Genomic DNA, 15,850 nt, shown 5'->3' on the forward strand with positions numbered 1-15,850 from the left:
TAAGTGATGAAACTGAACTGCATATAATATTCTTTTGTCCGGGCTATAGTGAGGCGCGGAGAAAATGGATCATCCCCATTTGCAGGAACTTGGGTTTTACTAGGTGTCATGAAACCTTTAGAATCCTCAAGAGTGAAATGGCTGCCCATATTGTGTTTGCTGTGGCCAAATTTCTGGGGGCTTTCTGGCATACAAGGAGACGTTACCTGAAAACGCTCACCTGATTCAATTTGTACTGGTTTAAACTGTGTATGACTGTTGTAACGAGCGGCCATGTAGATGTCCTGGTCTTCTAAATGTTTTAAATATTTTAAACCACTTTTTTAACTAATTTTATGCATGTTTTTAAATATTTTTATAATAATATAATTCTATGCATCTTTTATGGAGATATTCTCCGAAATAAAGTTTATTTGACTTGACTTGATTGGGTAAATGGGTATTAGAAGTAGCTGCCACTTCACTTGGTAGAGAATTATTAGTTGCATTAGGTATATCTTTAATATTAAAAAGTTGTGGAGTTACTTTCAGCACGGTTCTCAGCATAAAGTGCTGGAGGAAGAAGAGGAAGACAAGAAGAGTTACCAAAAAAGAAACTGAACTGAATAGAAGAATGGCCAAATAATCCGATATATTGAAAGATGTAATTATGGAACAGTCTAAAGAGTCACATATGATGACAGTGATATTGTAAGACTGTGGTAATGTTGTGATCATTTTCAATTATCAGAGGGAGAAAATGACAAAGTTAATTAACAGATGAAAACATTTATGTTTCATGATTTTCTTTTCCGTTACTAACATTAGGCCTGTAATATGTGCACGGCGAACCGATGTGCTCAAGATTCTTTCTCGGAAGATCTGAAGAACAGAAAACGAATTGGACTTATTTTCCAAATGCTGGTCTTGCTCTCTATCTTTTTTGGTACCTAACAAGATGTAACTTTTAAAGGTTAATATTTTATGACCGGGTAGGCAGGAGTGAAGGCTTCCATTGTCTATTACAAAGACTCTGTTACATGGTCTGGGCAGGAAGGAATGATGTGCAAAGACATGAATGTATGCAGTGCATTTAAAAGTCAGTATTCTGCTTCTGATGAAAAACATTACATTAATAATGAATCTGTGCTTATTAACAGCAGCATGGGATGGAAGAAATATGTTTAATTTCAAGTAACAATTCTGACTTCCTCAATCTGTTGCTAACGAAAGGTATGTATTTTAAAATGTCACAATATTTTTCTGTATGACATGTAATCTTCTAATCTTCATAAAAGATCTTGGGGGATATGTGCAATGAAGTGGCGGAGCGTGTCGTTTGCCTCCTAACGACACGCTCTGCCACTTTGGAAACGCAAGGCTGCACCATATTTACAAGAATGTGGTGCAGCCTTGCGTTTCCCCCTGCGATGGCGCTAAGTTTAAGAACTTAGCACCAACGCAGGCACCCTTACACCAGAGTGCAAGGGTGTCTGCAAGCAGGGGAGGATTGGTTATGTGTAGGAAGGTGTCCCTTTCTGCACATAAACAACCCTAAAATGCCATTTTGTAACTTTCATGTGCGCTGCTTCATGCAGCACACATGAAAGTTACAAAATGGCATTTTTTAAAAGGTTTGTTAATGTACAGGAAGGGACACCTTCCTGTACATACACAAACAATGGCATTTTGCTTTTTCCATGTGTGCAATAATGCATTTCTCCTCATTTTGCCGACTTAAGACCAGGATTTTCCTGGTCTTAATTTTGGCGCTGCCTCCTATGTACGCCACCTTTGTACATAGGGGCAGCATCAAATACAATGGGTGTTCAGGTGGAACGCCCACCACAACACCCACTGCATGCCCCTTTCACGCTCAACATAGCGTGAACGGGTGCCTTATGAACAAGGCAGCATTAAGCCACATTAAGTGGCTTACCGCTGCCTTGTACATAAGGCAAGGCCACTATCACCACGGGAATGTCACAAAAAGTGACGTTCCCATGGCAATAGGGGCTTGTACATATGTGCCCTTGACTTTATGGTAGGCGCTCTCTCTTTTGGTCTTTTACTTCATTTGCACAGATCTCTGTTGCTCTGCACTACACTTTCTCATTTGGAGATATTTCTGCTAGAATCATTTGATTTGTGTATTTAATATTCTGCACTGTTGGTTTATTTGACTTAATAACAAACATGTTTGAAAAGTGCGGGGTCTCAATGAACACACATCATTTTCTCATGCAGCACTTGCTACTTATTTAACTTTATCGTGATTTGCTTATTTGAACAATTACTCTGCTTAAAGAATACAATTGATTTCTGTAATGTATTCATTTTAACTGACTACATTGCGGATGTAACGTTCATTTTATTCACTGAATAAATCTAGTGAATAAAAGAAACAATTGGTAAATTGTTTTCTAGCCCTGTGCTTTTGAATTCACCTTGTTTACCCTGGTCCTGCGATTGACCCTGTGCCTCGGATTTGAGCACAGTTGTGGGTACTGCAGGTGCTGACACACTGATCATAAAAGATCTCACACTTTTGTTACGAGTCAAACCAAAAACAGACTGCCGCAAAATGATTTGCAAAACATGCTTGCTTGGCTAAAACTGAGAACACCGGGCCAGATTTACAAGAAAGTGATGCATCTGTAGGGATGAGTCACTTCCCCTGCGCCAACCTGAGAAACCCTTGCACCACCATGGATGCGCCGTACTTACAATATGGCGCACCGTGGCACAAGGGTTGACAGATGCGTCATAAATTCTGATGCATCTATTGGCGCAAAAGTCACGCATTGCTGGAGTCGTTTTGCAAGCACGACGCAACTCCAGCAATGCATGTTGAGGCCTATCCTCATTGTGCTGCGTCACTCTTTGCACATGCTTCAAGCAAGTGCAAGGTTTTGACGCAGTGGCGTCCTGAAAGTGACGCAGTGAAATCTTGTAGATTTCACTGCGCCACTTTTACGAGGCTTTCCTGCGTGGGAACGCCCACCCTACATACTTTATACCTGACGCAGGTATAATGTGACGCAGGGCTTTACAACATGACGCGTCTCCCTAGATGCGTCACATTGTCAATGGGCCGCATTTTTACACCGCCGCTGCGTCACAAAAAGTGACGCAATGGCGGCGTAAAAATGACGCAAGGGGCTTGTAAATCTCTCCCACAGAATCTAAAATATGACTACAGGAATATTCCTTCACAAAGTAAAAAGTCATGCCTGGCTTTCACTACTTAGAGAAGCAAAAAAAAGTGCTAGCAGCTTTTTGGTAATAGGAGCATCGCCCACGTCCATAGTATGCCGTTTTCAGTCAAATAAACGTTTTCTGGTAACTTTTCATTCCCACAGAGGGAGCAAATGGCATGAATCAGAAAGTTCTGCATGTCGAACATTGACGCAGGGCGGCTGCCGTCAGATGCGGGCCTTTCCTGGACCCTCACGAGGCCGGCGGGTCTCTTCTCTCCCAGTAAACCGCGCACATGGCTTCCACAGCTTCCACTGACACGGTCAGAGTGCCAATCACAGTATCCTCATCCGGGACGTTCAAAACTGACAAGCAAAAAAACACAGGGTTACTATTAAACATTATAGTTAATTAGATCTACACTTTATATTTATTTCAAATTTTTCCAAACCATGTTGTACTGCACTTTACCCAGAAACAGAGGACCCCGCAGTTAGGCTTACTTGCAAATGACAGGCAATCTACTTTATAATGTATATAAAGATGCACTCTGATCACTCATCACCACAGCTAATACATAGTATGTGGCTTCAGTAACCTTTTGTGTTTGTGGTAAGGGGATGGAGCGGCCAGACCCTCTGCCACCCCCGCCCCTCCCATGATCCTCTATGTCTACTCATGCTGTCACTGCCCATAAGCCCTGCCCCCATCTTCAAGTGTTGCCCCTTCCAAGCCTCCCCTTCACATGGTGAACAAGCATTTGCAATGCAATAGGTCTCGCATTTGAGAGAGTTTGAGCTATTGGCATTGTAAATGATAATGACTTTGATGTATGTGTTTTGAAAACCTGCAAGCTGTGCATAAACATGCACTTTGTACTTATGGTGGTTGCTTATGAGAAGCAAGGCTGGCAGTTCCTTTGCCTCTTTTACTGCGAGGAGCTGCCATCCAAACAATCAGACAAACAGCATTGTTTTAGGAAAAGAGCAATAATCTTTATTAGGAGTGTAAACCAGTTCCCCTAAAAGTGAAAACACAAACGCACGAAGAGGCACGGTGTATCAGACTGCATCTGGTGACTGCAAATTAAACTGCATGCATTTTGAAAAGGAAACTCAATAAACTCATTTGCAAATTAATCACACTGTCACTAGAATTCCAAAACTGTTCACGCTAAGTTTACAATGCTTTGCATCCGATTTGAAAAATGCCCCGTTATTATTTTTTGCACTAATCTTGGCAATTATTTTAGAGCTTCCATAGCCTACCTTAGTCTCCGGCATGTTTTTGCTCAACATTGTGAAGCTCCGCCTCATCATAAAGTCAGGCCAGACCGCGAGACGTGATTTACTATCTCTGGGCAGAAAAGAGTAACGGAACCGGAAGTACTTTGGTAGCTTATGTGCTGTGAGTTTGGAAAACAAGATCCCGGGAGCAGCAGACACAGTTTAGAAAGCTCACGTGGGGAGCAAATGATGCAGAGCCGCACACATCTAAATCAGCTGAGTCCAAGTGACACTTCTGTGACGGTTCACTGAGCTGATCACCAGCTGCAAACATCTGCTCATGGCCTTAGGTTAGTTGAGAAAACAGCGACCCCATGCCCAGTTCAGTAAGTACCACAGAATCAGTGACTCAACTGCTCTTTTGGTGCAAAAAACCTTGGGGCAGATTTATGAGCCCCTTGCGCCACTTTTGCGTCACTTTTCCCATGTTAAAAGTGACGCAAAAGTGGCGCAAGGGGCTCATAAATCTGCCCCCTTATGTAAAGCGTTCCTTAAGATATATTTTTTTACATTTTGTTTTGTTTTAATTAAGGCTGCGGGTAATGTGTGATTTGGACAAGATCAAAATTGACTTAAAACAACTTCAGAAAATCTTTAATTATAGTGCATGGCCATGAAGACCATGTCGATTATTCTTGTCCCCATAATGTGCCCCACACAGTGTTTAAGGGGTGTGCTATCTATGACCAAGTGAGGAGGTTCCCATTGTTCTTGACCTACTGAGAGGTGCATTTTAGGAGCATTGCTTGGGAGATGCTAATAGAGACACTGGGGCCAGGTAAATAAGGAGATGGAATAGGAAGGATGGAAAGTGTCACTGCGGGTGGGGCCAGTGACCGAGACTAGATGGGAGGGACGAAGGGAGACACACGGAGACAGCAATATCGAGTGAAAGGAAAGTCGTTTTAAAAGGAACCGTTTAAAATTATTAGTCATACTAATTGTTTAAATACGATACGCCTATAAAAAGAGTAATTTATTCAAAAATATCTGCTGGCGAGTGTTGGTAATGCGCCAGCGGATGACTCTTAAATCTCTGACCGCCCTTCATTTCCCAGTTGGTTTTATATGTGACTTTCATTCATCGCAGAGGGTGCAGTGAGTTGTGTTGATGCTAAATTAATGAAGAAATGCAAACCACCGAGTGACAACAATGGCCTGAGCGGTTATGCAGAGAGGACTTCATAGTTCATTTGTCAGCCTTGGTCTTTTTTTGCAGTTTCATGTAGTCAAACTCAACCTGAAGTTATCAGAGCACTTTACATCAGCACCAGTTGCATTACAGATGGACACTTTCATTTTCAGGCACAGGGAGATTAAGTGATTTGCCCAGAATCACAGGATGTTTGTGCCTCCCGTCAGACTTAAACCTTGCTCCCCGGCTTCAAAGTCAGTCCCCCTAGACGTTAAAGTGCACAAACGACTGGTGACATCATTATTAGTGCATCAGCATATTCACAGGGAAGACACATTGGAATTATTTTCCAAATACCCTGACATTGGAAATAATAGGCAAAAACAGCTGGCAACAAAAATGTTATGTCCCACCCCCATAGGTGTATTTCCCTCTGCATAAACCTGCTTCTCAGCTGACAAACAGCATACATTTGTTGTCAAAAGAATCATTTCCATAGTTCATACCTGAGATGTACGAAGTGGCAGGAGCTGCAAAAGATGGCTATGTGACGTAAATCATGTATGAGCTGCGTGTGCTAGCATGCCAAGTGTGTCTAGTTAGAATTAAAGACTGACGTGGCTTAATGGTGCTTTGTAAAAGGGACAGGTGTGGAAAAGTAAATAAATGGAGCTTGTGAGTCATATTCTAAACCAACGTCTGAGCTTCACTGATAATCTCAACCTGCAACATAATGAAACAGCAGACTTGCTCCTTATAGAAAAATGGGTTTATTGAAGAAGTACAATACTGGGCATGAAAGAAGTGCTCATGTTTTGGTCTGTAACTCCACGAGGGGGTCCCTCGATGTCGTGTTTGCCGTGGGTTGAGTGTGCTGCACACTGTTTCAAACAATCTCTGCCGAAAGCTGAGCCGGGGGGGGGGGGGGGGGACCGCCATGATTGGACACAGGACTGCAGGGGTGGCTGGCAGGTGCGGCTACTGCTCGCCCAGGGGGGTCGTTGTACTGTGCGTATTGCTTGGACTCTTGCTCGCTGGGCACGTTCTGCTGCTTGCCCGGAGTACTCGTAGCCGATGTCGGTGCAAGGGTAAGTCTTCAGCTTGTGCAGCTCCTGTGGAAGCTTGGCCATCACACTGGCAATCAGGTTTGAGCACCGCTTGGACATGCCTCTACCCAGGCTGCAAGGAGAGAAACAAGCAAAAGCGAACGGAGGAGCGTGCGCCATCTCCTGTCCTGAAATGCCGAAAGAGGAGACGCCATGCGCGTGCATACCGCCTGTCCGTGCGCGCACATGGATTGTCTCCCTTCGGCAACAAACCGACGACAGTTTTAAACATCCAAAGGGAGAGACCTGAGAGAGACAGATCAAGTCAGGGAAAGAAAGAGACTGTGGTCTCAGACAATCGCTCTCACTAACTTTCACATGTTCATACACAAATTTACACAAACTCACACTTTTGCGCATGGAGACACTTGCACATGCGCACACTTGCGCAGACCGGTATGCTGAACACATGTATTTCAAGGGAACGAAATAGAAATTTGCCGTAATGTATTGTTATTTACACAGCTTCTTTTCAACCTACGCAATTGGCCCTTCAGAACTGCAGTACAGTAGTATCATTTTCTCTTAAATATGTTGAATGTATTTTTTTAAAATCGTACACCTCAGCAACTATGATGTAAATAAAATAAACCATGTGCCCTGCAAGTAAATGATGCATCATCTTTAATCTGGTTATTGTGAAATATTATTCTGCCTGACCTGTTTCTGTTTTTTTTTAAATCGCCATGTTTAATTGGGTGTACAGGTAACTGTTAGGGCGGAAAACTGTAGGAGTCCAAAAACTCTGGAGTCCTTTTCTGTTAAAAATAGTGCTAACCATTGCAGAGAGAGCACTCTATTTGATCGTCCGTGTTGACAGCTCGGTGTAGTGGTCTCTGATGTTTACTGAGACAGTGTCTGCCACAAATACCCCCATAGAAGAATGTTCATTCAGCTCAGATGCGACAGATTCATCACATGTAGTTAATAAAGGCCTCCTTCTACGGCTCATCAGTGTGACATTTTGAAAGAGTGCATAAGTCAGAGAATCTCTAGTGCCAGCAGTGCCGTCGTAAACCGAAGCGTCGGACGTAAAATAAGAATATCAAAGCGGTGCTTTGATGAGCACGGAGCTCTTTGACAATAGCACATTTCAACAAGCCCGGCGGAGCGTGGCGCGCGCGCTGGGGGCGGGGGAGCGGACCCTTTGAAGTGCTCCCAAAAGGTGGATTGCATGGCGGCACGATACGCGTGATTGTGCGCATGCTAGCCATGCAATCCGCTTTTTGGGAGCACTTTTCAAACCCGCTTTCAATAGTCTCGCTTTGCGATAGCAAGGCGAGACCTAAAAATGATTACGAGCTGGCAGGCCTGCTTTTGGGATACCTTTATGTCAGTCATCTAGTATGCCTCTCTTGTACGGTTGTATGACACAACCACGCTTTCCTTACCCATGCGTTCCTTAACGACGCAGGCGGAACAGCGAATGCGTCTGAACCACACATTCCATTTACAATTCAAGTCGTTACAACGACTTGCCTTAGTGGGGCGCTGGACTTTGGAATAGCATAATTTACTATTCCAATGCATTGTTCGGCGGTCGTGGTATTTGCTGGTTTCCCTCTAGTATGTTTTATGTATTTGTGGGCAACCCCTCCTACTGAGAACGCCAACACAGGAAGGAGAAAGCAGGACGGATATGTATGCTTCATGTTGTCCACCTATGTACCATTAGAAATCAAATCCCTGAAATGACTGAGTATCTGGCAAGTCCCAGGGGCGCAGCTTGGTCAGTACGATTGGAGGACGTTAAGCTTCTGAATTTCCAACCATCACGCGGGTTAAAATACAATACACGAGAAGCACGTAGGAGGGGACTTACGGAGCATTAGAAAGAAAGAGGCGTGCAGATTGCGAGGGGTACTTAAAACTCAATGTATTGTAAAAGAATCATTTTTTAAGACTGTTAAAACAGACGGGAGTGTGTGTGTGTGGCTTTGTCTGCATGAGTATGTAAATATACCAAGCGAAATCCCTCACCATACCCGACTTAAAGTACCTGTATTCAACTATTTACTACATAATACATTTATTACAGGGTGTAACACCCCAAACACCCACCCCCAGTGGCGGCTGGTGAGATTTTAAAGTGGTGGGGCTGAAAATTTTGGGTGTCGAATGGCGCGCGAGCGAGCGCAGCGAGCGAGCCCGAACCACCTACGGAGGGTTCGGGGGGATTCCCCCCCGAGAAAATTTTGAAAAATTAGCAGCCAAATGGTGGATTTTCAAGACTTTCGGAAGCCATTGTGCTTCAGTAGTAGCTTCTTCCCTATCGTGTTTTCCATTAACATACACCTATCACAAAATGAACAGTTTCACTAAGTTAAAAACCATGGCCTAGATGTATCAAGCAGTTTGCAATTCGCAAATGCCGGAATTCGCAGAATTCTGGCGTTTGTGAACCGCAAACGATCTTTTTGCACGTTTTGGCATGCAACAACAATTCGCACAATAAGGAATCGCAAAAATGTGCGATTCCTTATTTTGCTTTAGCATTTAAGGAATCGCAATTTTGTGATTCCTTAAATGCTATGTATGTAGCATTTTGGACTTGCGAATTTAGGTCAAGAAATCGCAAATTACCACCAACTTGTAGTGTTAAAAATGCACAATTTGGCATTTGTGAAGGTGGCATGAGGTGCACATACATGCTCATCAGCATGCTTCCAGAAATCCAACTTATGTACGTTTAGACAGAGACCGCCCAACTCTTTCAACAGGAACTGCAATGAGGCTCAAGCACAACACCTTAAATAACATCAAACCTATCTATCTAATCTTTTAATACACCCAGCACATGCCCTGCCACTTGTAGTTTGGAGATTAGTGGGCCTTTTCTGAGCGCAGTTTAGTTGGAAGAAGGGATGCTACTGTAGAGAGATATGCAGTGAGACAATACATAAAAGGCAACATGCAAACACATGTGGTTGTCAATGGATGCTCTGATGGCTGTTAAGAGGAATACATAGTTAAAGAGACTGTTGGCTGACTGTATGTGCATATTAGGGTGGATCGGTGTTAATCACATAAGTAGCTTGATGCACATGCGAACATATGGGTGAACACCCGGGTGTTACATGACCAGTCTATTGAAAATACAATTCCCATAATGCAGGCAAAAGTCTCATTACAATCCAGGTAAGGAAATCCTTCTCTTTGTTTTCGCCTGCACAGAGTTAGTGTCGAAATAAAAAGCAACTGGCCAGGTGCATTTAAAGTAATTACAAAATGCTCAAATGTTAATTTAGTGTCCTGAAAAGTGCCCGTCTCCAGCACGATCGAAAAAGGAAGTGCTCCTTTCCGAATCCCTTCCTTAGCGCTCTCGGTGTTCGCTTCATTAGCATAACCTTTGTAGGTCCCGGGAGAGCCAATGGCACGCTAACTTAGCACAGTGTGAATATGCAGTTTGTGGTATAATATTTTCTAGTATCACCACTGCGTTCAGCTTAATAAATATAACAGTTAATGGGCCGCATTCCCAAAAGAACTAATGGACTATCGGCAGATTGTCTTTAAGAACAATATTTCTGTGTGTCAAAGTCTACTCAATCATCGCCAACTGCTTTCACAAATTCATTTTCTCTGGCAATTTCACATTCAGTCGATCACCTTCACTGCTCGTATCTCTATTTATTTTCAGACTTCCCCATACAGCATGTGTTGAAAGAACAACAATTATATTTTCCAAGCAAGTTCAATGGCCGTGATTGCTAATTTCAAACCGGCCATCTGTGTTATCGCGGATCATTCTTTATCTAATGCAGGCCTGTCACACAATGTCTGCCTGCTTCCTTGGAGTAATAAATACTCAACACCCAGTTGCTTAAAATTCTGTCTTGCTCCCGATGGAAAGTTGAAAACAAAAGTTTGCTCATTTTTTACCCTCCATCTTGTAGGCTGGCTTCTGAAATGGGATGTGCGTAATTAAATTCGCATTGCGTCGTGGTTTACATTTCGTTTACATTCTCTTCACTCATTGTTCTCTCGCTGAAGGATAAATACCCGTCGAGGACGTTCGTAGGACGGAGTGCAGCAAATGTCTGAAGTGAATTGCGCGCACTACATTATCTGTTCTGGCGCGGCTGGCCTGTACTAACACTATTGCCACAGATAAGAAAGATTACATAATAAGCCAAACTATCTCCCCTTATTCCTCCGCTCCACCATCAGAGAGAGTAGACTAACACACGCAGGCCTATAAGTTAAAAACTGCCCGCCTGGGGGCCTTACCTGGTGAACTGCCCGAGTTCACAAGTCTACTCCGGACAGCAACCTGGCAGCCTGCAACCACATGGACTAGCTGCTGCTGCAGGGCACGACCGGTCCGCTTCCTTCAGGACAGACTGACTGAGGCTCCTCGACCCCGGCTTTCCGCTCCGCTCTAATGCAGTCTGTGACCGTCCGTCTGGATAAAATGGCTGCCACTCCTCCAACTGCCGACTCACGCGCGCGGGAAGCAGTCTGAGCCTGCGCAGACGGTCACTCGACTCCTTGGCTGCCCGCCTGCCACACCCTTTCCCAACTCGTCACAGGGTGGGTCCCACCACGCCCTGTGACGAGTTGGGAAGGGGTGGGGTGACACCATGGCAAGCTCTCCTCCACTCTCTGATTGACGTGGAGAGTTAGCGATCCCGGGCTTGTATTAAAAACGCCCGGGGCTAACTTAACCTCCACGCCATCAGGGGGTGGAGACTGGGCCTTGCAGCTAGGTCTTTGCCGAGCTGATGACATCACAGCCTTCAGGGCTGTGAGGTTGTCGGCCCGGAAAACACATAGCAGGCTCCTTTGGGCCCGGGAGCAGCAAAGCAATCACTCAGTCACGTGATGTGACGTAGTGTGAACAGCGGAGCTGGCACGGAGGTATTGGTGAGTGGGCAGACTACTGCAGACTCTGAGACCGTGCCCTGTGTTCTTCGGGATTTTTTTTTTATTAAATAAATGTGATCTCTATTCTTCTCTTGCAAATGAAAAAATGTACCTGGGGCGGAGCCCCGACGCCCTCAAAGAGAAACCGCCACTGCCCACCCCCCCTGAAGCTACGCCCCTCAGAAGCCAACACATGACAGTAGACACTATTCAGACGGAGATTCGTGATTTTTGAACCAAAACATGGCTTTATTCTAGCTGTCTTCCGGATGAAATTGCCTCAGCTTCAATAGAAATCAATGGGGGAAATAGATTCCCCGATTGTGTTTGCAAAATCTCCCTGGTCAGGGTTTACTTGCTACTGGCACTGAACTTCCTTGCGTGTTCGGTGAGCCAGTCTCTAAGATATTCCCCTCTCTGGATTCAGACCTCCTAGGGCACCATACCCAGGCTTCAGAGACTCTTGCCGACACTATATGTATCTCTGACTGAGATCCAGCAGTAGTTCTTTCATTTCATCGTCTTATTAAAGTGCATGTATTTCTTGAACATCGTGGCAAATCCACCTGTCGGTCATTTTCCCTAATTTTGTCTGATCTGGACATTTAGGGGCATATTTACAAGCGCTGATTGCTTCCAGAACGTCACTTTTTGTGAAGGTCTGGTGGTGATAAGCCCCTTAACATGGCTTGACACCAACTTGTGAATAAGGCCCCCCTTCATGCAGCATTTAGCATGAAAGGGGCAGGCAATGTAAGTCGCCCTAACACCCATTGCTTTTTGACGCTGCCCCCTTTTTACAAGAGTGTTGTAAATAGGAGGCAGCGCCAAAAATAAGACCAGGGAAGGTTGGTTTAAACTTGGCAAAATGAGGAGAAATTATTATTTCTCCTCATTTTTGCTGTTTCTGTGTGTGCTGCATTCTGCAAATCGCCACTAGTGATTCTTCATGTGCAGGAAGGTGTCCCTTCCTACACATAAACAATCATTACAAAATCACATGTTGCAACTTCTATGTGTGCTGCATAAAGCAGCTCACACAGAAGTTACAAATCGCCATTACTGATTGTTTATGTGCAGGAAGGGACACTTTCATTCACATGAACAAGCCTTTCCTGAAACGCAGGCACCCGTGCACTATGGTGCAAGGGTGCCTACATTGACGCTAGGCAGCTAAATTTAGCACCAGCGCTAGGGGGAATGCAGGGGTGCACCGCATTCTTGTAAATACGATGCATCCCTCTGTTTTCAGAATGACGGAGTGCAGGTTTAGCAATTTTAGCTTAACGCCAATTCTCTTGTAAATATGTCCCTTAGTACTTTGACCTCTAGAGTAGCTATGAGTATTTGTAATGCACACGTTCACCCAGAAGGGTATCTTGGTGCTGAATATGAATGGCACTCATTTTATCGATCTCAGAATGACGACAGTCTGAGTTGACCCGCTGGGATATGTACCTGTGACCATAAGGACAAACACAGGCCTCTATAGTCGATGCATTAGTCCCCTAAGCCACCAGACCCACCTGACATTTGGCCAAATCAACTATAAATGTGTTCAAAGGTTTTCGCTATTTCCAGCTGTGGGTGCATGCGTGAAAGAAATCTTTTCCCACCTCAACCTAAGAAAAATATGCTCCTTTAAACAACACTTTTCCTCCAACAAGTCTGCTGTAAAAAAGTTACAATGTGAATGTGAATCAAAATCTTTTCGTTTTGCACACTTTTGACAGAAACGTGCTATTGGAACAAAATATGCTGTGTATAAATAATTCAAGATGAAAAGACCACTACAGTGATTAGGCTTAGGCAGTCGCGGCCTGCATGACTCGGGGGTGGGGGAAAGAGGGGTGGCGTGGGGAGGAAGTCACGCTTGGGGTTAACTTTAGATAAAAAATAAAAACTTACTGTTGGACTTGGCCCTTTTTGCAGGGTCATCCCTGAACTTTATGCCTTCCTTCTAGTCTTTTTTCTGACCTGGTGTTGGTGGTTTTAGGACTCTGGGCACTTTACCACTGCTGTCCAGCGTAAAGTGAGTGTGCTCTCTGTGGTAAACATGGTAAGATTGGTCTACACCTGTTTGGAGTATTTAATTTACTTGTCAGTCCCTTGTATTGCCGTATCTCAGATACCCGGGGCCAGTAAATTAAATGCCACTGGTGGGCTTGCAGCGCTGCTTGCGCAACCCACCAAAGCAGCCTTTCAAACCTGTCTCAGGCCTCTGCCATTGCAGGGCCTGAGCATGCAGTTTCCTGCCGCTGTGACGTGGCACATAAAGTGGGTGCCACGTCTGTGACTCCCCTTTTACTGCATGTCAGTCACCCCTAAGGTAGGCCCTAACTAGCCCTATGGGCAGGGTGCATTGTAGGTAAAAGGTAGGACATGTGCCTTAAATGTATGGTATGTCCTGGTAGTGACAAACAGCCATTTTGGTTTCTCACTGCTGTGAGGCTGCCCTCTCACAGGAATGCATTAGGGATTCCCTGATAAGTGTTTCAGTGGTAATTTCTAATATGAGAGGAGCAGCGTGGTCAAGTTTGGTAAGTTTGGAATAGTAATAATAAATGCTGCTTAATGGTGTGTGCAGATTTATTATCACTATTTTAGAAATGCCACTTTTAGAAGTTGGCATTTCTGTGTGCTATGTGTCTTTGTGCATGCCTGATGTGTATAGCATGTCTGGCTCTGGAGTGACAGGGACTGGGAAAGTGCCGTGGTTCCAGAGGGGCTGGGTGAGTCAGCGCTAGGCTGAATGGACCTGATCTGCATTCAGAGTAGTGGGATGAGTAGCCCCTGACCCTGAACAGTTCTGTGCATGGCTGGTACAATGCTGGCTCCGCTCCCCTGTGGTGTGTCTGGGACCAGAGCCTAACCTGACAAAGGAGGGTGTGAGCACTGTATAGAAATGCTTGAGTACCCCCCAGAACCAGTTTGGACTGGTTCCCCGAGCCCTGTGCCAGGGCAGAACAAAGACCGAGCTAATATAAATATTGGGGCTGTGACCCAATGTGAAAGAAGCCTACTTGGAGCTGTGTGCTGCTTGGTGCTACTTGGGGGCCTGCAGGCTGCCAGTCTGCCAGGAGGAACAGCCACTAGGGCTGGACCTGCTGCCCTGCTTGGCAGCTGAGGGGTCTGCTGTCTGTTTTTGAGCCCCAGTGCGCTAGCCTGTCTGTGCACTGCCGGAGGGAAGTGCTCCCTGCTGGTACCTGCAGGTGAGCCTCTTAACACTGCCAAGCTTCAGATGATGATTTGGGCCAACAGCGCATGGTGAGCACTTTTTCCTGAGCCCAAGAAGGGGGCCTCCTGCTGGCCAACGCCTCGTGTGTGCTATACCTTTAGTGCCCCTGTACGCCAGTGCCGAGACACGCCCGCCTCTCCTGCATTCTGAGGACAAGAGCAGGTGGCAGGGAGCTTTGCTGCTCAGAGGGCCAAGGCGGGGTATGAAGTACAGGGAAAGTGCGGTGTCTGCACCCCCGAAGCGTGTTGATGGCACGTTTTCCTGTTTTCTGCCTGACCGGAGGAAGCAGGCGGCAGTCAGGTGGGATAAGCCTGACAGTGGGCGGGACATCGCGATCTCAAGGAATGAAGCTGTGCCCTGGACCGGAAGTCAGGCATCGGTTGCCTGGTGGTGAGCATGGTCGAGGAGCCTCTGGCGGAAGATTTCCGAATTCCCCGTACCAGCATTGAGAGGTACGGATCCTCGCGGGCTCCCGTGGTCCAGCTTTGCGCCTTTTCCCCCACAGCCGGACGTGCAGCGCTGCAACGAGAAGCCCGGTGAGTGGGGCTTGCAGGGGAGCACGCACGTGGGGTCTCTGTGAAAGGAACCCCGGGAAGGAGGGGCTCCCAAGGCATTTTTGGTGCCGGTGCTGATTCTCCCAGATGCCCCGCCAGGGTGCGGGCAGCTGCAACGATGGGGGCATTTCTTTTTGCCATAAGGAAAACAAGGGTGAGCTCCCATTTAGAGTCCTGACTTTGGATGGACATAGGGCATTGCAGGGGAGTCCCAGACGGGCCCCCCTGAGGAAGGCCAGTTGGCCTGTGAGCACCTGGTGTGCTGGTAGGGCGCAAGACCCTAAGGAGACGTGTGCACCTGACTACTGTTACTGTGCTGCACGGCTAATTTAAGCTGTAGGTCTAATGTGATTTTGCATAATGTGTTTATGCTAAGCGCCATGCAGGCGGCCTACATGGAGAAAAGGGAGAGTGTGTATGACTGTTTTGGTCGCCCTGTTACCGACCAAACAGTCAGCGCCCACAACAGTGGGCAAGCCACTCCCCTG

The 15,850-nt window shown here is 45.7% G+C and overlaps 1 protein-coding gene across 1 annotated transcript in view; it reads right to left on the reverse strand.

Annotated features, from left to right (window-relative positions):
* Positions 1–1,319: 1,319 nt before the first annotated feature.
* Positions 1,320–15,850, reverse strand: part of LOC146830538 (X-linked retinitis pigmentosa GTPase regulator-interacting protein 1-like) — a 429,819-nt gene continuing 415,288 nt past the window's right edge. The window contains exon 26 of the mRNA XM_085604749.1: positions 1,320–3,542. Within this exon, the coding sequence (XP_085460875.1) occupies positions 3,430–3,542 (113 nt within the window). The 3' untranslated portion in view covers positions 1,320–3,429. The remainder of the gene's footprint in view (positions 3,543–15,850) is intronic.

Source organism: Triturus cristatus, chromosome 5_1 (genome assembly GCF_964204655.1).
Source record: "Triturus cristatus chromosome 5_1, aTriCri1.1, whole genome shotgun sequence".
NCBI lineage: Eukaryota > Metazoa > Chordata > Amphibia > Caudata > Salamandridae > Triturus > Triturus cristatus.